General features: G+C 43.2%; 1 protein-coding gene across 1 annotated transcript in view; it reads left to right on the top strand.

The window, feature by feature from the left end:
- The first annotated feature begins 253 nt into the window (after positions 1-253).
- Positions 254-24,735, top strand: part of zgc:85777 — a 131,440-nt gene continuing 106,958 nt past the window's right edge. The window contains exon 1 of the mRNA XM_068004465.1: positions 254-477. Coding sequence (XP_067860566.1) covers positions 280-477 — 198 coding nt within the window. The 5' untranslated portion in view covers positions 254-279. The remainder of the gene's footprint in view (positions 478-24,735) is intronic.

Genomic DNA, 24,735 nt, shown 5'->3' with positions numbered 1-24,735 from the left:
CCTCCCCTACTCTCCAATGTTACAGTGACCCCCCCCTCCCCTACTCTCCAATGTTACAGTGACCCCCCCTCCCCTACTCTCCAATGTTACAGTGACCCCCCCCCTCCCCTACTCTCCAATGTTACAGTGACCCCCCCTCCCCTACTCTCCAATGTTACAGTGACCCCCCCCCCTCCCCTACTCTCCAATGTTACAGTGACCCCCCCTCCCCTACTCTCCAATGTTCGTGACCGAGCTCCAGGTTTGCCATTAACGTGAGGCTGAGGTTAGCTGCCGCGCATGCGCAGTGGCAGCGCAATGGCCTCCAGCTGTGGTCGGATGTTTTTGCGGAGCCGGGTCGGGGCCCGCGGGCTGCTCAGGCTCAGCCCCAAGTATTACTCGGAGAAAGCGGCCCGGGAAACTTCTTCCTCCCCACCACCGACCGAGGACATCATCTACACTCAGGAGCATTACAGTCTGAGAGAGTCCCTCCGAAAGGTAACGCCTGTGCTCGTAGCGAGCCCCAGGGTCCGTGTCGCGCCCCCCCCGGCCCCGGCCCCCCCCCCCCCCCCCCCGGCCCCCCCCCCCCCCCCCCGGCCCCCCCGGCCCCGGCCCCCCCCCGGCCCCGGCCCCGGCCCCGGCCCCCGCCCCCCCGGCCCGGCCCCCGCCCCCCGCGCCCGGCCTCCGCCCCCCCGGCCCCGGGAGACAGGCTGCAGGCCCCCGCCCCCCCCCGGCCCCGGGAGACAGGCTGCAGGCCCCCGGCCCCGGGAGACAGGCTGCAGGCCCCCGCCCCGACCCCCGCCCCGGGAGACAGGCTGCAGGCCCCGGCCCCGACCCCCCCGGCCCCGACCCCCCCGGCCCCGACCCCCCCGGCCCCGACCCCCCCGGCCCCGGGAGACAGGCTGCAGGCCCCGGGAGACAGGCTGCAGGCTGCAGGCCCCAGGCCCCCGGCCCCGGCCCGTGGAGACAGGCTGCAGGCACCCGCTGGGAGCGGGGCCGCTCGGCCAGCTCCGTTTAAACGGCACCTGCCTTCAGTTCTCAGACACGTGACCTAAATTAAAGGAGACTCCACAGTTGGCAGCCTTTTAACCAACGGCAGGCTGGTGTTGTGAATGAGATAAAAGAAAGACTTTAATTTTTTTGGTGCCTTTCACGACCTCAAGACGTCCCAAAGCTCTTTACAACCAATGAAGTGCTTTTGAAGAGTAGTCCCTGTTCTAATGTAGGAAACTTCACCGCCAATTTGCACACAGCAAACTCCCACAAACAGCAGTGAGCTGATGACCAGATATCTGTTTCAGTGATGCTGGTCGAGGGATAAATATTGGCCAGGCCACAAATCCACTTTCTTAGAATTGCTTGTTCTCAATTTTAACAACAACTTGCATTTATAAAGCTCCCTTAAAGCATAAAATATAATGTTCACTGGCACGTCACAGAGGACACCAAGCAGCAGTTTACCGAAGGCTTCATCAGAGAAATATGTTTTAAGGAGGCTTTTAAAAGCAAGAGTGCAATATTGAGGGGTTTAGTGAGAGAGTTCCAGAAAGTAGGGTGGATAGGTCAAAGCCTCTGCAAAGAATAGTGGAGTACAGGGAGAAGGGGGTGTACAGAAAGCCAGAGGACTGAAGGACAGGGTAAGCACATTCCTTATAAAGTGAAGGGCAAGGCTGGTAGAAGTAGGGAACCTTGGATGACTCGGGAGATTGAGGCACTAGTCAAAAAGAAGAAGGAGGCATATGACATGCATAGGCAGCTGGGATCAAGTGGATCCCTTGAAGAGTATAGAGATTGCCGGAGTAGAGTTAAGAGAGAAATCAGGAGGGCAAAAAGGGGATATGAGATTGCTTTGGCAGATCAGGCAAAGGTGAATCCAAAGAGCTTCTACAAATACATAAAGGGCAAAAGGGTAACTAGGGAGAGAGTAGGGCCTCTTAAGGATCAACAAGGTCATCTATGTGCGGAACCACAAGAAATGGGTGAGATCCTGAATGAATATTTCACATCGGTATTTACGGTTGAGAAAGGCATGGATATTAGGGAACTTGGGGAAATAAATAGTGATGTCTTGAGGAGTGTACATATTACAGAGAGGGAGGTGCTGGAAGTCTTAACGCGCATCAAGGTAGATAAATCTCCGGGACCTGATGAAATGTATCCCAGGACGTTATGGGAGGTTAGGGAGGAAATTGCGGGTCCCCTAGCAGAGATATTTGAATCATCCACCGCTACAGGTGAGGTGCCTGAAGATTGGAGGGTAGCAAATGTTGTGCCTTTGTTTAAGAAGGGCGGCAGGGAAAAGCCTGGGAACTACAGACCAGTGAGCCTGACATCTGTAGTGGGTAAGTTGTTAGAGGGTATTCTGAGGGACAGGATCTACAGGCCTTTGGAGAGGCAGGGACTAATTAGGAACAGTCAGCATGGTTTTGTGAGAGGAAAATCATGTCTCACGAATTTGATTGAGTTTTTTGAAGGGGTAACCAAGAAGATAGATGAGGGCTGTGCAGTAGACGTGGTCTACATGGACTTCAGCAAAGCATTTGACAAGGTACCGCATGGTAGGTTGTTACATAAGGTTAAATCTCATGGGATCCAAGGTGAGGTAGCCAATTGGATACAAAATTGGCTTGACGACAGAAGACAGAGGGTGGTTGTAGAGGGTTGTTTTTCAAACTGGATGCCTGTGTCCAGCGGTGTGCCTCAGGGATCGGTGCTGGGTCCGCTGTTATTTGTTATTTATATTAATGATTTGGATGAGAATTTAGGAGGCATGGTTAGTAAGTTTGCAGATGACACCAAGATTGGTGGCATTGTGGACAGTGAAGAAGGTTATCTGGGATTGCAACGGGATCTTGATCAATTGGGCCAGTGGGCCGATGAATGGCAGATGGAGTTTAATTTAGATAAATGTGAGGTGATGCATTTTGGTAGATCGAATCGGGCCAGGACCTACTCCGTTAATGGTAGGGCGTTGGGGAGAGTTATAGAACAAAGAGATCTAGGAGTACAGATTCATAGCTCCTTGAAAGTGGAGTCACAGGTGGATAGGGTGGTGAAGAAGGCATTCAGCATGCTTGGTTTCATTGGTCAGAACATTGAATGCAGGAGTTGGGATGTCTTGTTGAAGTTGTACAGGGCATTGGTGAGGCCACACTTGGAGTACTGTGTACAGTTCTGGTCACCCTATTATAGAAAGGATATTATTAAACTAGAAAGAGTGCAGAAAAGATTTACTAGGATGCTACCGGGACTTGATGGTTTGACTTACAGGGAGAGGTTAGACAGACTGGGACTTTTTTCCCTGGAGAGTAGGAGGTTAAGGGGTGATCTTATAGAAGTCTATAAAATAATGAGGGGCATAGATAAGGTCGACAGTCAAAATCTTTTCCCAAAGGTAGGGGAGTCTATAACGAGGGGGCATAGATTTAAGGTGAGAGGGGAGAGATACAAAAGGGTCCAGAGGGGCAATTTTTTCACTCAAAGGGTGGTGAGTGTCTGGAACGAGCTGCCAGAGGCAGTAGTAGAGGCGGGTACAATTTTGTCTTTTAAAAAGCATTTGGACAGTTACATGGGTAAGATGGGTATAGAGGGATATGGGCCAAGTGCAGGCAATTGGGACTAGCTTAGTGGTATAAACTGGGCGACATGGACATGTTGGGCCGAAGGGCCTGTTTCCATGTTGTAACTTCTATGATTCTATGATTCTATGATTCTATGAAACGAAGGTTGCAGAGGTCGATGGGATGAGACCATGGAGGGATTTGTAGATGAGGATTTTCATTTTGATGCATTGGGGATAGGGAGGCAGTGTTGGTCAGTAAGGACAGGCGTGATAGGTAAGTAGGATTTAGGATGGGTCAGGATGTTGGTGGCAAATTTTGGACAAGTTGGAACTATGGTGAGTGAAGGTGAGGGGGCTGATCGGGAGGCATTAGAGAAATTGATTCTAGAGGTGATGAAAACATGAATGAAGGTTTCAGTGGCATTGGGGATGAAGGGGGATGATATTGTGAAGGTGGAAGTAAGCAGTCTTGATGAGAGAGAGGATTAAGTTTGAAGCTCAACTCTAGGCTGAACAGGATGCTGAAGATGCGCACTGTCTCGTTCAGGTTGAGTGAGTAGCCACACTACATTTTGTTCCCGAGCACTGACATCTGTTAATAGATAAGTCCCAAAACTATATATATATATATGTTAAAAAAAGGAATATCTTTTTTGAATATTTCAATCTAAACTTTTTGTGTGTGTTGGTAACAGTCATGTCCAAATCATAGATGTGGCAAAATAAATTGTTAGCATATTCAGCACTTGGAAGGGCTACTACTGATGTGTATAATCATGGGCAGTACCACAGCACTCAGATTTTTTGAGGGAACTTAGTAAGTGCTTTTGTAAATATACAACATCCACCTGTTCCTTTACTTTCACATAACAGTGATGGTTTGGATTTTATTGCCCCTACTGTAGTTGTTGCATTGTTTCTTTTGTATTTGACCCAGTATTTTTCTGATGTAGATGTCAAGCAAGTAGATTTAGTAACCTCCTTGCCACTCCCTATCTTTATAACCTCCTTCAGCCTATAACCCCGCCATACTCTTGCTTCCTCAGACTCCGGCTGCTCGTGCATCTCCTCCTCCCTTTGCCCCACCTTTGGAAGCCATTCCTCAGTCAGCTAAGTCCACCTCTCTGGAATTCCCTCCCTAAACCCCTTTGCCCTGCCACGCCTCTCCTTCAGATCCACTTCTTTGACCAAGCTTTTGGTCACTCCTCGTAATCTCGCCTTCTTTGGCTTGGCATCCATTTTCCTTATGCCTCTGTGAAGCGTATCGTGGCGTTTTTCTACATTAAAGATGCTACATAAATGCAAATTATTTATAACTTTGAATATCATGCTTTTGTTCAGCGAGCTGTGCAAAGCTTCTGCCAACTACTTGCATTTCATTTACTATTCTTAATGCTTCCATCTGGAATCTGCAAGTCTCCTTGACCGTTTCATTTTTAATTATTTTCTGGAGAAAATTGGATGTAGCCCTACCAACGTTGGTTATCTGCATGAGAATGTTCCTAATATCTGCTATAGTTAAACTGTTGTAAAAAATATAATTTTAAGGTTCATCATAGCCACTCTTAGTGTCTCACCTTTGTTTTCTTAAAAAACTCCACTTGTTTCAGGAGGACATAGAGAGACTGGTGAAATGGGCAAATTTAATATAGAGAAGTGAGAAGTGATACATTTTGGTAGGAAGAATGAGGAGAGGCAATATAAATTAAAGGGAGTGCAGAAACAGAGAGACTTATGGGTGCATATATACAAATCTTTGAAGGTGGCAGGATGAGGTGAGAAGGCTGTTAAAAAAGCATTTGGGATCCTGGGCTTTATTAATAGAGGCATAGAGTACAAAAGCAAGGACGTCTTGCTAAACCTTTGTAAAACACTGGTTAGGCCTCAGCCGGAGTATTGTGTTCAATTCTGGGCCCCACACTTTAGGAAGGATGTCAAGGCCTTAGAGAGGGTGCAGAAGAGATTTACTAGAATGGTACCAGGGATGAGGGACTTCAGTTATGCGGAGAGACTGGAGAAGCTGGGGTTGTTCTCCTTAGAGCAGAGACGGTTAAGGGGCGATTTGATAGAGGTGTTCAAAATCATGAACGGTTTTGATAAGAGTAAAAAAAGAGAAACTGTTTTTAGTGGCAGAAGGGTCAGTAACCAGAGGACAGAGATTTAAGATGATTGGCAAAAGTACCAGAGGCAACATGAGGAAACATTTTTTTATGCAGTGAGTTGTTATGATCTGGAATGCACTGCCTAGAAGGGTGGTGGAAGCAGATTCAATAATAACTTTCAAAAGGGAATTGGATAAATACTTGCAGGGAAAAATATTTACAGGGCAATGGGGGAAGAGCAAGGGAATGGGACATCACTGAGAGGATGCAGAACATTTTGAGGGGGAAGGGAAATAGCAAGAAGTTGTTTTCCATGTGGGAACCAATGATATTGGAAGGAAAAGGGGCAAGGTTCTGCAGTCAGAGTTTCAGGAGCTAGGGAGGTAGTTTAAAAAGCAGGACCTCAAAGGTAGTAATCTCTGGATTACTCCTAGTACCACGTGCTTGTGAGTATAGGAATACTAGGCTAAGGCAGGTAAATGTGTGGCTGGAGAAATGGCTTCAGATTCCTGGGGCATTGGGACCATTTCTGGGGCAGGAGAGATCTGTTCAAGATGAACTGGTTGCATCGCAACAGAACTGGGACCAATCTCCTCGCTGGGAGGTTAACTAGTGCTGTGGGGGAGGGTTTAAACTCATTTGGGAGGGGGTGGAAACCAGGATGAAACATTAGAGAGAAAAAAAGTGCAGAGGACTGGGAGGGACAAATAGCACTAGAGTAAAGAAGAGTTCAGAAATAGGAGGGGTATAACAGGGAGCAAATGCAAGGCAGACTAAGATGAGTTTGGAGTGCATGTGTGTAAATGCATGTAGCGTAAATAAGGTTGGTGAGCTGCAGGCTCAAGTCACCAAATGGGACTGTGATGTAGTGGCAATAACAGAGACTTGGCTCAAAGGAGGGGAGGATTGGATACTTAATATTCCTGGCTACAAGGTATTCAGGAATGATATGAAAGGGGGGGGGGCAGGGGGTTGGTGGCAGTATTGATCAAAGAAGCTATTAGAGCACTGGAAAGGGATGATGTAGTTGAGGGGTCAAAGACAGAATCTATTTGGTTAGAATTAAGGAACAACAGAGGAGCTATTAGGCCACTGGTTGTATACTATAGCCCACCAAATAGTGGGAAGGAGATAGAGGAGCAAATTTGCAGGCAAGTTACAGAAAGATGCAAGAACTATAAAGTAGTGAAAATGGGAGACTTCAATTATCCCAATATAGACTGGCGCAGTAACAGGGCAAAGACAGGGAGGAATTCCTGAAATGTGTACAAGAGTACTTTCTGGAACAGTGCGTTTCCAGCCCAAGCAGGAAGGAAACAGTGCTGGATCTAGTTCTAAGGAATGAAGTGGAGCATGTTTCAGTAGGGGAGCATTTGGGGCACAGTGATCATAATATTAGGTTTAGAATAGTTGTGGAAAAGGACAAGGAACAATCAAATGTGAAAATACTTAACTGGAGGAGGGCTAATTTCAGTGAATTAAAAAGGGATAAGAATGTAAGAATATAAGAAATATGAACAGCAGTAGGCCATATAGCCCCTTGAGCCTGCTCTTCCATTCAATAAGATCATGGCTGATCTTCGACCTCAACTCCCCTTTCCCACCCAATTCCCATATCACTTGATTCCCCTAGAGTTCAAAAATCTATCCATCTTAGTCTTGAACATATTCAGTGACTCAACATCCACAGCCCCCTGGGGTAGGGAATTCCTAAGATTCACCATCCTTTGAGTGAATAAATTTCTCCTCATTTCACTCCTAAATGGCCTAACTCTTATTCTAAGGCTATGAACCCTGGTTCCAGACTCCCCAGCCAGGGGAAACATCCTCCTTGCATCTACCCTGTCGAGCCCTGTAAGAATTTTGTATGTTTCAATGAGATCACCTCTCATTCTTCTAAACTCTAGAGAATACAGGCTAGTCTACTCAATCTCTCCTCATACAACAATCCTGCCATCCCAGGAATCAGTCTGGTGAACCTTTGTTGCACTCCCTCTATGGCAAGTATATCCTTTTCTTAGGTAAGGAGACCAAAATTGTACACAATACTCCAGGTGCGGTCTCACCAAGGCCCTATATGATTACAGTAAGACATCTTTATTCCTGTACTCAAATCCTCTTGTAATAAAGACGAACGTTCCATTTGCCTTCCTAATTGCTTGCTGCACCTGCATGTTAGTTTTCAGTGACTCATGGTCAAGGGCACCCAGGTCCCTTTGAACATCAACATTTCCCAGTCTCTCACCATTTAAAAAATACTCTGCATTTCTGGTTTTCCTACCAATGTAGATAACTTCACATTTTTCCACATTATATTCCATCTGCCATGTTCTTGCCCACTCACTTAGCCTGTCTTTATCCCTTTGAAGCCTCTTTGCATCCTACTCACAACTCACATTCCCATTTTGTGTCATCAGCAAACTTGGAAATATTACAATTGGTCCCCTCATCCAAATAATTGATATAGATTGTGACTAGCTGGGGCCCAAGGAGTGACCACCGCACAGTCCTCGTGAAGACGAAGTCCCGTCTTCGCACTGAGGACACCATCCAACGTCTTGTGTGGCACTACCACCATGCTCAATGGGATAGATTCAGAACAGATCTAGCAGCTCAAATCTGGGCATCCATGAGGCACTGTGGGCCATCAGCAGCAGCAGAATTGTATTCCAGCACAATCTGTAACCTCATGGCCCGGCATATTCCTCACTCTACCATTACCAACAAACCAGGGGATCAACCCTGGTTCAATGAGGAGTGTAGAAGAGCATGCCAGGAGCAACACCAGGCATACCTAAAAATGAGGTGAAGCTACAACTCAGGACTACATGCATGCTAAACAGCGGAAGCAACATGCTATAGACAGAGCTAAGCGATTCCACAACCAACGGATCAGATCAGAGCTCTGCAGTCCTGCCACATCCAGTCGTGAATGGTGGTGGACAATTAAACAACTAACAATTAAACATCCCCATCCTCAACGATGGCAGAGTCCAGCACGTAAGTGCAAAAGACAAGGCTTAAGTGTTTGCAACCATCTTCAGCTAGAAGTGCCGAGTGGATGATCCATCTTGGCCGCCTCCCGATATCCCCACCATCACAGAAGCCAGTCTTCAGCCAATTCGATTCACTCCACGTGATATCAAGAAACGGCTGAGTGCAATGGATACAGCAAAGGCCATGGGCCCCGACAACATCCCGGCTGTAGTGCTGAAGACTTGTGCTCCAGAACTAGCTGCGCCTCTAGCCAAGCTGTTCCAGTACAGCTACAACACTGGCATCTTCCCGACAATGTGGAAAATTGCCCAGGTATGTCCTGTTCACAAAAAGCAGGACAAATCCAATCCGGTCAATTACCGCCCCATCAGTCTACTCTCAATCATCAGCAAAGTGATGGAAAGTGTCGTCGACAGTGCTATCAAGCAGCACTTACTCACCAATAACCTGCTCACCGATGCTCAGTTTGGGATCCGCCAGGCTCCAGACCTTATTACAGCCTTGGTCCAAACATGGACAAAAGAGCTGAATTCCAGAGGTGAGGTGACATCAAGAAAGCATTTGACTGAGTGTGACATTGTGGAGCCCTAATAAAATTGAAGCCAATGGAATCAGGGTGAAAACTCCAGTGGCTGGAGTCATACCTAGCACAAAGGAAGATGGTAGTGGTTGTTGGAGGCCAATCATCTCAGCCCCAGGGCATTGCTGCAGGAGTTCCTCAGGGCAGTGTCCTCGGCCCAACCATCTTCAGCTGCTTCATTAATGACCTTCCCTCCATCATAAGGTCAGAAGTGGAGATGTTCGCTGATGATTGCACAGTGTTCAGTTCCATTCACAACCCCTCAGATAATGAAGCAGTCCGTGCCCGCATTGCGGCAAGACCTGGACAACATCCAGGCTTGGGCTGATAAGTGGCATGTAACATTCGCGCCAGACAAATGCCGGGCAATGATTATCTCCAACAAGAGAGTGTCTAACCACCTCCCCATGATATTGAACGGCATTACCATCGCCGAATCCCCCACCATCAACATCCTGGGGGTCACCATCGATCAGAAACTTAACTGGACCAGCCATATAAATAATGTGGCTACAAGAGCATGTCAGAGGCTAGGTATTCTGTGGCGAGTGACTTATCCCCTGACTTCCCCCAAGCCTTTCCACCATCTACAAGGCACAAGTCAGGAGTGTGATGCAATATTCTCCACTTGCCTGGATGAGTGCAGCTCCTATAACGCTCAAGAAACTCGACACCATCCAGGACAAAGCAGCCCGCTTGATTGGCACCCCATCCATCATCTTAAACATTCACTCCCAACACCACCGATGCACCATGGCTGAAGTGTGTACCGTCCACAAGATACACTGCAGCAACTCGCCAAGGCTTCTTCGACTGCACCTCCCAAACCCGTGACCTCTACCACCTAGAAGGACAAGGGCAGCAGGCTCATGGGAACACCACCACCTGCACATTTCCCTCCAAGTCACACACCACCCTGACTTGGAAATATATTGCTGTTCTTTCATTGTCGCTGGGACAAAATCCTGGAACTCCCTACTTAACAGAACTGTGGGAGTACCTTCACCACAAGAACTGCAGCGGTTCAAGAAGGCGGCTCACCACCACCTTCTCGAGGGCAATAGGGATGGGTAATAAATGCTGGCCCTGCCATCCGGGAGAAAATTAATTGACACTTGGAAAAGTATGGTGTTATAAATGAACGTCAGCATGGATTTGTTAAAGGAATGTAGTGTTTGACTAACTTGGTTGAGTTCGTTGATGAGGGTAATGCGGTTGATGTGTATATGGAATTTCAAAAGGCATTTGATAACGTACCACATAATAGACTTGTTAGCAAAATTAAAGCCCATGGGATTAAAGGGACAGTGGCAGCGTGGAGACAAAATTGGCTAAGGGACAGAAAGCAGAGTAGTGGTGAACAATTTTACAAACTGGAGGGAAGTACATAATGCTGTTCCCCAGGGGTCAGTATTAGGACCACTGCTCTTTTTGATGTATATTAATGACCTGGATTTGGGTGTGGAGGGTATAATTTCAAAATTTGCTGATGACATGAAACTCTGAAATGTAGTAAACAATGTAGAAGATAGTAACAGACTTCAGGAGGACATAGACAGACTGGTGAAATGGGCAGACACATGGCAGATGAAATGTAATGCAGAGAAGTGTGAAGAGATACATTTTGGTAGGAAGAATGAGGAGAGGCAATATAAGCTAAATGGTACAACTTTAAAGGGGGTGCAGGAACAGAGACCTGGGTGTGTACATACAAAAATCTTTGAAGCTGGCAGGGAAAGTTGAGAAGGCTGTTTTTTTTTTAAAAAAAAGCATATGGGATCTTAGGCTTTATTAATAGAGGCATAGAGTACAAAAGCAAGGAAGTTATGCTAAACCTTTATAAAACACTGGTTAGGCCTCAGCTGGAGTATTGTGTTCAATTCTGGGCACCACACTTTAGGAAGTATGTCAAGGCCTTAGAGAGATTGCAGAAGAGATTTACTAGAATGGTGCCAGGGATGAAGGACTTCAGTTATGTGGAGAAGTTGGGATTGTTCTTAGAACGGAGAAGGTTAAGGGAGATTTGGTAAAGGTGTTCAAAATCATGATCGGTTTTGATAGAGTAAATAGGGAGAAACTGTTTCCAGTGGCAGAAGGGTTGGTAAACAGGACACAGATTTAAGGTGATTGGCAAAAGAGCCAGAGGTGACATGAGGAAACATTTTTTTACGCAGCAAATTGTAATGATCTATAATACACTGCCTGAAAGGGTGGTGGAAGCAGATTCAATAGTAATTAACAAAAGGGAACTGGATAAATACATGAAGGGAAAAAAATTACAGGGCTATGGGGAAAGAGCAGAGGAATGGTACTAATTGGATATTCTTTCAAAGAGCTGGCACAGACACGATGGGCCGAATGGCCTCCTCCTGTGCTCTACCATATTATGATACTACTATGATATCCAGATAATTTCATTTCATTGTTGTCCTTTGTGACTGGCTTTGCAAGTATTCCTGGTTTATCTTTCATGTGTACAATCTTGCTGTTCTTCAGTTCCTGTAAATCATTTTGCCTTTCCTTTAGGCACTATCTAACTTTCCTATTTCAGAACATAAAACCTCAAAAAAGCTATACTGTAACTAGTAACAAACTGCTCTTGTATGTTATTATTTATACTAATGTACTGTAATTTCAACTTAGTTTCTTTGTGAAGTTAAGTTTCCTTTCCTTGGTATCACAGGGTTCTACCTAAGCAGACTTAGTCCTTCTGTCAGCTGAGATTTTTTAATTGTTGATATATTCTGTATACTAATGGTAATTCTTCATTGACATAAATTGTTTTGCAATTGATATATCAATTAACCTTTTTCCTCCCTTATTTTCTTAATGCAGTCCTGTCATTTTTAAGTAATATTATCTATTCTTTTACCACACTTACCTATTTCATGTACACAAAATATGACTGAATTGAACTGAGTTTCCTCTTTTTTTAGTATCCTTAACTACTGCTTACATAGTTGCCTTAAATATTCTTTCTGCCTGTAAGTCGCCTTGACAGTGGTCACATCAGGGCAGCTTTTATGCTAAAATTGATTTATTAATTGACTTTTATTAGCCACTCAGTATCCTGTTCTTATTGTCTTCTCCTATCCGTAGTTATGGCTTTTGTTAATAATTTAATCAAAAGCTAGAGCTAACCTTGTTGGGAAGTAAAACCTATGTGATTATCTTTTAAATCTGGAATTGAGGTTCTAAAGACAATGTTTGACCCTTACAATACTGTGGGCTTTCCAGTCAGTGGGCATTTTAACCACGAGTTCCTGAAAAGTACCACGGGAGAAGGTTTTGTGTAACAAACAAACAAATACAATATATGAACATTAAAGATGAAATCTTACCACCTGTACCACTTTTAAAAATGAAACATTCATAAAGCAAAATTATGGTTAGGCTCCCCCTGTTTGTTTATAAGTTCCATCCAACCAAAAAAAAATTCACAGTGAATACAAAACAGACATTTAGAATTGTACAAGATTTTGCAAGATAGCTACAGATGAGGGAGACTATTCTACTCATCTTGACTCAATCATCCAGAAAAAGATTTACATTTTCCCATTACATCATCTAACTTACTGTTAAATGATTCTAAAGTTTTCACCTGCTCTGCTACCCAGAAGACCATTCCAAGTGTTGATCACTGAGTGAAGAAGTTTTTCCTGATATCAGTCCTAAACATATGTTTCACCAGTTTGACTTATGCCCCCTTGTTCTAGTAACCTGGTATACCTTGAAGTGGTGCTCCAGATTAATGTTTTCTATACCATTTAGTATCTTGTATACATCTATAAGATTGCTTCTCAGTTGCCTCCTTTCAAGGTTTAAGTAACTAAAGGATTGATTAAGAAAGGGAAGATAGATTATGAAAATAAATTAGCAAAAAATATAAAAACAGATAGCAAGAGTTTCTACAGTTATATAAAAAGAAAAAGGGTGGCTAAGGCAAACATAGGTCCCTTAGAGGATGAGACCGGGAAATTAATGGTGGGAAACATGGAGATGGCAAAAATGCTGAACAAATATTTTGTTTCAGTCTTTACGGTAGAGGACACTAAGAATATCCCAACACTGGACAAACAGGGGGCTCTAGTGGGGGAGGAGCTAAATACGATTAAAATCACTAAGGAATTGGTACTCAGTAAATTAATGGGACTCAAGGCGGATAAATCCCCTGGACCTGATGGCTTACATCCGAGGGTCTTGAGGGAAGTGGCAGTAGGGATTGTGGACGCTTTGGCAATAATTTTCCAAAATTCTCTGGACTCGGCAAAGGTCCCAGCAGATTGGAAAACTGCTAATGTAACACCCTTATTTAAAAAGGGTAGTAGGCAGAAGGCTGGAAATTATAGACCAGTTAGCCTAACATCTGTGGTGGGTAAAATTTTGGAGTCTATTATTAAGGAGACAGTAGCGGAACATTTGGATAAACATAATTTAATAGGACAAAGTCAGCATGGCTTTATGAAGGGGAAGTCATGTCTGACAAATTTGCTTGAGTTCTTTGAGGACATAACGTACAGGGTGGATAAAGGGGAACCAGTGGACGTAGTGTATTTCGACTTCCAGAAGGCATTCGACAAGGTGCCACATAAAAGATTATTGCTCAAGATAAAGAATCACTGGATAGGGGGTAATATTCTGGCATGGGTGGAGGATTGGTTATCTAACAGGAAGCAGAGAGTTGGGATAAATGGTTCATTCTCGGACTGGCAACCAGTAGCCAGTGGTGTTCCGCAGGGGTCGGTGCTGGGTCCCCAACTCTTTACAATCTATATTAACGATTTGGAGGAGGGGACTGAGTGTAACATATCAAAGTTTGCAGATGATACAAAGATGGGAGGGAACGTAGAGAGTGAGGAGGACATAAAAAACCTACAAGGGGATATAGACAGGCTGGGTGAGTGGGCGGAGATTTGGCAGATGCAATATAATATTGGAAAATGTGAGGTTATGCACTTTGGCAGGAAAAATCAGAGAGCAAGTTATTATCTTAATGGCGAGAAACTGGAAAGTACTGCAGTACAAAGGGATCTGGGGGTCCTAGTGCAAGAAAATCAAAAAGTTAATATGCAGGTGTAGCAGGTGATCAAGAAGGCCAACGGAATGTTGGCTTTTATTGCTCGGGGGATAGAATATAAAAACAGGGAGGTATTGCTGCAGTTATATAAGGTATTGGTGAGACCGCACCTGGAATACTGCATACAGTTTTGGTCTCCATACTTAAGAAAAGACATACTTGCTCTCGAGGCAGTACAAAGAAGGTTCACTCGGTTAATCCCGGGGATGAGGGGGTGGACATATGAGGAGAGGTTGAGTAGATTGGGACTCTACTCATTGGAGTTCAGAAGAATGAGAGGCGATCTTATTGAAACATATAAGATTGTGAAGGGGCTTGATCGGGTGGATGCAGTAAGGATGTTCCCAAGGATGGGTGAAACTAGAACTAGGGGCCATAATCTTAGAATAAGGGGCTGCTCTTTCAAAACTGAGATGAGGAGAAACTTCTTCACTCAGTAGGTCTGTGGAATTTGCTGCCCCAGGAAGCTGTGGAAGCTACATCATTAAATAAATTTAAAACAGAAATAGACAATTTCCTAGAAGTAAAGGGAATTAGGGGTTACGGGGAGCGGGCAGGAAATTGGACATGAATTTAAATTTGAGGTTAGGATCAGATCAGCCATGATCTTATTGAATGGCGGAGCAGGCTCGAGGGGCCGATTGGCATACTCCTGCTCCTATTTCTTATGTTCTTATGTATGTTCTTATGTTATAGAGCTCAATCCTTTGATGATAGGAATCAGCCTTGTGGCTCTTCTCAATCGCTTTCATGGCTTGAATATTTCCCTTATATCTTGCTGACCAAAACTGAACATAGTATTCGTGGTGGGGCCTTACCAGAGAAATGTAGAATTCTAGTGTTACCTCTATCGACATGTAACTTCTTTGTATAGTTGAGGACAACACAGAAACAGGCCTTTCAGTCCAATTAGTCCATATCGGTGTTTACCCTCCACATGAATAAAAAGTTCTAATCACATTTATCAGCCATATCCCTTTGTCTCTTTTCCTTCATCCACCTATCCAATCTAATCTTAAATGTTGACATAGTATCTCAACCACTAATCCTGGAGGTAAATTCCACAGCCTCTCAACTCTGTGTAAAGAAGTTTCTCTGGCTGTCTGTTATAAATCTCTTACCTTTAACTCTCACCTCAGAGTCAGAAGGTCGTGGCTTTAAGCCCCACTACCGAGACTAGAGTACATGATTTAGACTCTCACTTCAATGCAGTACTGAGGGAATACGGTGCTGTCGAAGTTGCTGTCATTCAGATAAGACGTTAAACCAAGGCTGCATCTGCCCCCTCAGACAGATGTAAAAGATCCCATGACACTATTTGAAAAGGCCAACATTTATCCTTCAACTAACAGTACTAAAACAGATTTATTTCATAGTTGTTTGGGGAGCCTTGTAGTGTGCAAATTGGCTGCAGCATTTGCCTACATTACAACGGTGACTATACTTAAGAAAGAAAGTACTTCACTGACTGTCAAGTGCTTTGGGACGTCCTGAAGTTGTGACAGTCACTATATCAATGCTTGTTTTTTTATCCGTTCTTGTACCTATGGCACCTTGTTCTAGGTCTCTCAACTGCTTCCATCTACCTTGTTTCATTCTTTCATAATTGTAAAGATTTCTATTATACTGCCCATAATTTGCACTGTTCTAACAAAAAATTGCCCCAATTTTTCAAATCTTTCTTCGTATTTGTATTTCCTCATAATCCGGCATTATTCAAGTGAATCTGCATTGTACCTTCTGTAAAGCTCTGTCTTTCCATTTGGGGGTGATTTTACCACCCGCTATCGGGTGCGTTCTCGGCGGGGGGGGGCCCCGAAAATCGGGGAATCCCGGAGCGGGACCGGATCCCGTCTCGATCCCGCCCACTTCCGGGTTTCCCGCTGACGCGCCGGCGTGCGCGCGCAGCCCCCGCTGGTGGGAATCCCGCAGACAATTAAAGCCAGCGGGATGCCACTGGACAGTATTTATTTAGGTATTTCAGGTCATTAACTGCCTGATTAAGGGACTATGTGGGATTTTAGAACAAAGTGGGACTGTTTCCCACACTGGGGGAAACACTCCCAGGTCAAATGGACGTGTTGCAGCTGTCAGCCTGTGGCAGCTGCAAAGGTCCATTTGACAGGTGTGGGGGGAGACCCTCACTCATTGCAGGAGGCCACTCTGTCACTTGGGACAAAGTTTGGCCTCCACCACCCTCCTCCTGACAGTCAAAGTCACCAACCTGCACACTTACCCCGGGGTCCGGAGACATGTACCTACCTTGCGGACCCCCTCAGATGTGCATCTTGCGGATGGGGGCCGTCATGACCTCCTCGGAGGGCGAACAGCATCACCAGCCTCACCATCCACGCCGTCCACCTCTGACACGTGGAGCTCCACAACAGAGTGCTGTGATACATCAACCTGCACAGCAGGAGGGAGGGCTACCGCAGAGAGAGATGCGTCGCAGAGGGCACTACCCTCGCCACAGAGTCCACAGACCGAGGCTCAGCCTCCTGGACCTCTCTGAGCAGCAGTGCACACAGAGGCTCAGTCACTCGACATGTAGTCGTGGACATCTGCAGCCTCTTTCATGCCGAGCTGCTCCTGGCTGGCCCGAGCACCATCTGTCGCTGTCAAAGTCACCACTGCCCTCAACAACTTCTCCTCCGCATCCTTCCAGGGTGCAACCAGGGACATCGCCGATGTCTCTCAGTCATCTGCACAAAAGAGCCCTGCAAATACACCTACACCCACTCTGCAGTGACACAATGGGTGGCATCAGTTGTGGGTCCTCATAGTGATCCTCAGGAGAGGGCATTATTGCACAAACCAGACAGGATTCGCGAAGACAGGGCAGTAGTGGTGCCAATATAATATGTAATGTGAGTTGTTCAGAAATTCAAGATAAGTAACACCCATGACAAACCCTCAAACACCCTTGTGCATCCCCTTCATGCTCACGACACGTTTGCCTTACGCTGCCTACTGCACATATGTGATGCATGCCCTGTGGCTGCAGCACAGGTAGTGGCAGGTTGAGTGAGGCTGACCGTGAAAGGGATGCACGAGAGGGTGAGTATGAGAGAGCCATGAGATTGTATGAGGATTGGGTTGAGCGGTAGTGGCGGGATGAGTACTGGCGAGGTGAGTAAGTGCAGGTAAGATGAGGATGAGGTTTGAGTGGGTATGAGGGGTGATGTGACAGAGTTGTGTTGGCAGTGCTGAAGGAGATGTGGGGTGGGGGCAGTGATGTGGCAGATGGAGTGTAGGGGAAAGACTACGTGTACTCACTTTGGCTGACCTACTGAGGTCATTGGAGCGCCTCCTGCACTGTATGCAGGTGGGCGATATGTTGGTTGCGCTGGTGATCTCCTCTGCCACCTCGAGCCAGGCCTTCCTGGTGGCAGAGGCAGGCCGCTTCCTCCCGCCCGCCGGGAGGAAGATCTCTGTCCTCCCCCTCCTCCTCATCCCATGTATTGATACCTGGAGTGAGGCATCATTAAACTGGGAGCAGCCTTCCCCCTGGGCTGCTCCATGCTGTAATTTTTGCTATTTGTTGCAGCATCTGTCAGTGGAGGACTGCCCCTTTAAATAGAGCGCCTCCAGCTGACAGATCGTACTGCGCATGCGCAGCCCGCCCGACGCGCAGATCAGCAGTGGGGAACCCGGAGGAGAAGGTAAGTGGATCCAATTAGTGGTTTGTCTGCTACGATCGCGCGGGAAGCAGACTAATTTCACCGGGCGCGTTACCCACGCGCCCGATAGCCCCCCCGCCGAGAACCCGCAGCCCTGCTAACATCGGGCCCATTGTGTGGATCCCAATACTACACATAGCACTCTAACTGAGGCCTTATTAAGGTTTTATATAGGCTCAGCATTACCTCTTCGCTTTTACATTCTATACCTCTGGTGATAAAACATAGAATTCCATTAGCTTTTTTTATGGCCTTATTGACCTAAAATGTTGCCTTTAATATCCTGTGAACCTACAAATCCTGCTCTTCTGCAGCACCGTCTACTTCCATTCAGAGAATAATCACTGCTGTTCTTTAAATCAAAATATATCACCTCACACATTGAATTTCATCTGCCATTTCCCATTTTAATCAATATCCCTTTGCAGCTTCCTTTGGTCTGCTAAAGAATTAACTATATCTCTTATGTTGCTATCAATGGCAAATGTTGACACAACTCACTGTAGGCCCATATTCAAAGCATTGATCTACACAGTGAACAGAAATGGCTGCTGAACTGAACCCTATCGGATACCACTACGTACCTCCACCCACTCTGAAACATTGTGCTTAACTCCTACTCTGTTTTCTCCCTTTTAACCAATTTTTAATTGAGTTTGCTATCCTCCCTCTAATTCCATACCCCTTAACCTTCTCTAGTAGTCTCATATGTGGTACCTTGTCAAAGGCTTTACTAAAGTCCATGTACACTACATCCACTGCATTTGCCCCATCTACCATATCTGTTATCTCCTCAAAGAATTCTATGAGGTTCGTCAAGCACGATTGTCCCTTTTGAATTCCATACTGGCTGCTAACTATTTTCTCTTTACCTAGATATGTGGTAATTGCATCCTTAATTAAAGATTCTAAAACTTTCCCTACCACAGATGTTATGCCAACTGCCCTGTAATTACCTGGATTAACTCTGTCACAGTTTTTAAAAATGGGTACTACAGTGGCCATTCTCCAGTCTTTTGGCATACATCCACACTCAATTGAGCCCTGAAATATAATTTCTAGGGCCGTGGCAATTTCCTCCCTCAGGTTCTTAGGATGTATCATGTCAGTCCTTGGTGCTTTGTCTTCCATTAACCTAAATAACTTATCAAAAGTGTTCCTTTTATCCATCATAATATCGCTCATCTCGCACTGGATGCAGCTCCTCTGATATTCTTTACATCTCTTTAGTAAAGACTGATACAAAGTACTTATTAAATACCTCTGCCATTTTTTGATCATCTACAAATTGACAATCTTCTCCACTTAGGAATCCCACCTCACTTTTAACAATTTTCTTTTTACATGTGAATTTGTAAAATACTTCATTTTTCCTTTTGATATTTTTTGAATTTCTTTCCTCATACCGTCTCTTAGCTTTCCTTATCCTGTTCTTAACCTCTTATTTTTTAATCTCCTTTAGTTTTTTTTCATTATTATTATTCTCTTTGGCCCTCTTGTTAATTTTAATTAGTTTCTAACCTAATTATTTGTCCATGGCATCCTAAAAACTAGTAGTTTTCTTTTTTAATGTAATATAGTTACTGTGAACTTTTGCAGTCTCTTTTTAAAAACATCCCATTGTTGCTCTACAGTCCTGTGTATCAATTTCTCCTTCCGACTCACCTCAGCTAGCTATGTAACAGCATTCTTTTTGTTTCATTTATTGCTGCTGACCAATGATTTGACATGCTAAGTGCTGAATCTACTACTGCATACACATCCCTTTCTACTTCACCTTTAGTTATTTTTGCACATTCCATAGTAAACTTGTGACATCCATTTTTTCTTATCATTGTGTAGTACCTTGCATTTATCTGTATTGAATTTCATATGCCACTACTTTGTGCAAGTATAGATTTTATGTAACTTCTCTTTGTAGATTCTTGACTGCTTTGTCCATGTCAACAGCTTCCCTCCAATTTAATGTCATGTGCATGTCAACTAAAATAATAAATAATAAAATGTTGAGGAATTTCGAAGAGTATAATTTTAAATTGCTTTTATGACATACAGTAGATTGATTTGACTTTTCTTAGTCACTCTTTAAACCTTTTTCTTAGAGTCCTGTTTTCTATTTTATTGACAGTTCTCTCTGGTTAGTGGAGAGGGTTGTTTAACCAACAAATATTAAAGAATCTCACCATTTGTACTACTTCTGCAAATCTAACTTTTATTTAAAAAAATTCTGGTCATCTTTCGTCTTTTTCCCATGCATTGCTGTTGAATATTTTTGTTTAGTTGACAAGTACCACAAATTACTTCATAGTGTGACTGATTTGGAGAAGTTACTGAATCAGGCAGCGTTAGGGTGCTGATTAAGTCACACAGTTGAATTGAGCAGATCACTGAAGCATATTTTATCTTTGCTTATGTTCATTGAGTGCCCTAATATAATGTCCAGGCATGGCTTGAAAAAAATATTGCTCTGGTGGTTTTATGATTCATGAAAAAAAAAGTTTGTAGTTGAGTATTATGAGGCTGTTCTCCAATGTGACCTTGGTAATTTGCTGTGCTTAGTTGTTTAAGTTACGTAAATTGCAAATTCCCAGTGGTCAATTCAGCATTGTTTATTATCAACCATTTCCTCATCTATGGTCTGCCACTTCCTTTTGCTGTACTTATTGGCCAGAGGTAGAATCAATTACTTTTTTATTTTTGATATTATGCCATTTTGGATGTGATGGACTTGGTTTAAATTTACAGCAGTAAAGTGTTGATAGGAAAGCTGTTTCCTGTTATTCTTTTTGTTCCATGTGGCTGCAGTTGTTTCCATTTTGTCTTTCTAAGGACATCAAAATTGAAAGATGGTGATTGTAGTTGGAAGGAATCATGCTGTTTGATATTTTAAATTGTTAGGAGTCTACTGAGTCTTTTCATTGCTAAATCATAATTGTGGCTTTTAAAATAGGTTTTTATTATGTGACTTGTCCAAGTTGAACAACAAAAGTATGGCATACTTTATTGCATAAAGAATGTTTAAGTGGAATCCTTTTATAAATGTGCATCTATAAATCTGAGATCTCCTGTATGGCAACTTTTTGCTGTGTTTTATTACAGTATTAGTTGTTGCAGTTTTTTTTGCTGATGCCAGTACAGGTAGCAGATGTTTCCTATCTGAGTTGTTAAACTTTGTCTCCAGTCCCCGTCAAACTGTCAAAATACAAGTTGTTCCATTTTAGATATAGCCTAAGTTCCAAAATTGGACTTTTTGCATCACTTGTGTATTGAATGCTGCTTTAAACTGTCAAAATATAGACCTTTCTATTTAAAACAAAATAAATTATGCATTCTTCATTTTTAAAATATCACTGTTCCAAGATAAGGAAAGTGCCTAGCAGGTGTAAAATTTCTAGAAAAAAAATCAGATGTGTGTAATATTGCTGGAGACAACTCCATGAGAAACTTATTTTTAAGTGGAGATGAAGTATCCACTTGAAACCTACGCAAATCTATGCACAATTTCTGTAATCTTTTTCCATTATAAATTGCGGTGTCCACATTTAGGATGGAAAATGCCTATGTAAACTTTGCCATGCTATAATTACATCCTCTCCCATATGGTGGTGCTGCAGCATGACCACTAGTGGGATGGTATAATTACAGTATGACCAGTGTACATAGAATTGCATAGAATGTACAGCACAGAAACAGGCTATTCGACCATTATACATTCCGCTTGATATTCCTTTCCATGGATAACTGGCAGCCGATCTGTTGCAGTCCGTTTTGTACCACATTGCACTTTTCACGGCTTCAGGACATTTACAGACAATGTAAATATTTCTTTTCTTCCCTAACCTTTGCCTCTATATAAATCCGAGAACCCCATTTGCCTGTTTTATAACTTTTTCCACCTGCAATCCCACTTGTAAAGATTCCTATATCAGCACTCATTGATACCTCTGCACCTCTATTTCATTGAGAATTTAACACTTTAAGATATATTTCCATTCTCTTCTTTTTCCCCAGAATGTTCCACTTTACATTTATCTACATTGACCTTTATTTGCCACATCAGCTCACTCCCATAACCTGTATGTGTTCTCCAGTCTCTCGCATAGTTTGATTCTTCTTAGTTTGCCATGTCTTAAGCTTGGTATTGTCAGTAATTTTCAATATTATTCAATAGTAGGTGTCAGCCGTGGCTCAGTTGGTAGCACTCTCATCTCTGAGTCAGAAGGTTGTGGGTTCAAGTCCCATTCCAGAGACTTGAGCCCATAATCCAGGCTGATACCTCAGTGCAGTACTGAGGGAATTCCTTTGACACACACCAGCTGCATCTTGCCACACTGAGTGCTGCACTGTCCGAGATGCTGTCTTTCAGAAGTTAAACTGAGGCCCCATCTACCCTCTCAGGTGGACATAAAAGGTCCCTCCGCACTATTTCAAAGAAGTGTCGTGGCCAATATTTATCCCTCAACCAACATCACTAAGACAGATTATCTGGTTATGGTCACATTGCTGTTTGTGGGATCTTGCTGTGTGCAAATTGGATGTTGTGTTTCCCACATTACAACAGTGACTGCACTTCAAAAAAAATACTTCATTGGCTGCAAAACACTTCGGGAACTTCTGAGGTCGTGAAAGGTGCTATATAAATGCAAGTCTTTCTTTACTTGTCCAAAAACACATTATGTATACGGAGAAAGAGTGGTCCTAGCACAGTTCCTTTGGCACACTACCAGCTGCATCTTGCCACACCAAGAGCATCCCATTACTCTTACTTTCTGTTTTGTATCCTTCAGCTATTCCTCTATCATTGCTGTCACTTTACCTTTATACCACTGGCCTTAATCTTTGCAACACGCCTCTTATGTGGCACTTTATGAAATGCTTTTTAAAAGTCCAAATATATCACATCCACTACATTCACTTTGTCCATATGTTTGTTAATTACCTCATAATTTAAATAAATTAGTCATACATGACCTGCCCTTTACAAATCTGACTTGAATGTCCATGATTAGCCCATACTTTTATAATTGTTCATTAATGTTATCCATTGTTATGGTAATTAACAGTTTTCTATTGACATGAGGCTAAGTCTGTAGTTACCTGCCATCAGTGACAACGACATCAACAGAAACCCATCCATACTGTTTGCTTTTTGAAATGTGTACATGGAGAGGAAAAAATATAATGTGAAACGTAGATGGTGGAGTTACTGCGATTAAGCTTGGTAGCATTTCTGCAGTGTCCCCAAAACAGTTAAAATGGAACCTTACTCCAGCAATACTGTTTTATGAAATCTAATTTTTATGCTATCTTTCTGTTTTTACACATGTCAAGTAAATATAAAGAGAGTAATATTACTAAACATGGAATTTCACTATTTCATAGCATAATACATTGCACGGCAGTCTAATCACACTGTTTGACAATATGGTAACCAAATGCTATTTAGTCAAAAATGATTGAATAGAATTAGGTGAAATAAGGCACTCTTATCACGTGTTGACCAGACTTAGCTGTTCCTTTAAGTCTGACAGCAGCAACGGAAAGTTCATTGTTTGAATGAAGCAATAATGATTTTTGAAAGCTGCAAACAAGAAAGTCAATGTAGGACATTAAACAAGAACTGATCAAATAGTAATATTGACTGAGCCTGGAGTGTGCTGGAAATAGAAGACAGATAAATCAGCCTGATGAATGGAACTACATTGTTACTTAAATACCATTCTAAAATAACTTTGGGAGAAATAGACAAATTGGGACTTATTTGCAACACAAAAGTAATAAAATGTTAGCACAATAAAATCAACATAATCGAATAGTAATCCATTCAGCAAATCATTGTATGTGTGGGCACTGGTTCCCAGTCCTTGGCTTCTTCCGTCTGCATGGCTGACAGCTCATGTCAAAACTCTAAGTCAAGATAATAGGTCATCTTGTGTTTCCCTTTAGGCTCATCCACTGATGGAATCTAACTGTCATGGTTATTTTACTGAATATTATTCTTCTACATGCTTGTCTGGCAAAAACAGAGGAGTGCTCTGTAAAATGCCAAAAAACATCAAACTCTAGTCAAAGGAGCAGATATTTAAATATAACTTTTTAAAAGAGAAGGATCATAGAACACCTCAAAATATTAATGTGAGTCACCTGACGAAGGAGATAATCTCCGAAAGCTTGTGATTTTCAAATAAAATTGTTGGACTATAACCTGGTGTTGTAAGATTCTTTACATTTGTCAACCCCAGTCCATCACCGGCATCTCCACATCAAAATATTAAAGTATAATTTCTAAATAATTGTTATGAGCTCATATTTTTAAATTGGATTGTAAATACACAACGCTGAAGACCTAGACAATCTCACATAATGTAATCATGTGCCATTCTAATCTTTTATTTTTGAGAAACATTTACACAGTATAATTTGTTTTTAAGTATTCTTCACCACCTTTCTTCCCCAACGTAAACACATACACAAAATAATGCTCAGTATTGCAGAACCCTGGAGCAAAGAGCTGCTTGTAATTTATATCATATCTTTTTCCTCATACACTTTGAACAAAATAGATATTTAAATATCTATTACTTTTGTTGCACAATGCTACTGCATTTATCAAAATGTTGCTTTTCACCTAAAAGTATCAGGTTGAATTTGGCCATTATTATGCCTGCTTATGATGAATATAAAATTCATTTTCCAAATGCTGCAGTTTTGGAAGTGGGTAGCATCAATGAAGAGTTGTTGAATACTGCCATTAATCA

This window comes from Heptranchias perlo, chromosome 2, assembly GCF_035084215.1.
Source record: "Heptranchias perlo isolate sHepPer1 chromosome 2, sHepPer1.hap1, whole genome shotgun sequence".
NCBI lineage: Eukaryota > Metazoa > Chordata > Chondrichthyes > Hexanchiformes > Hexanchidae > Heptranchias > Heptranchias perlo.
This window is presented reverse-complemented; position numbering and strand designations above follow the sequence as displayed.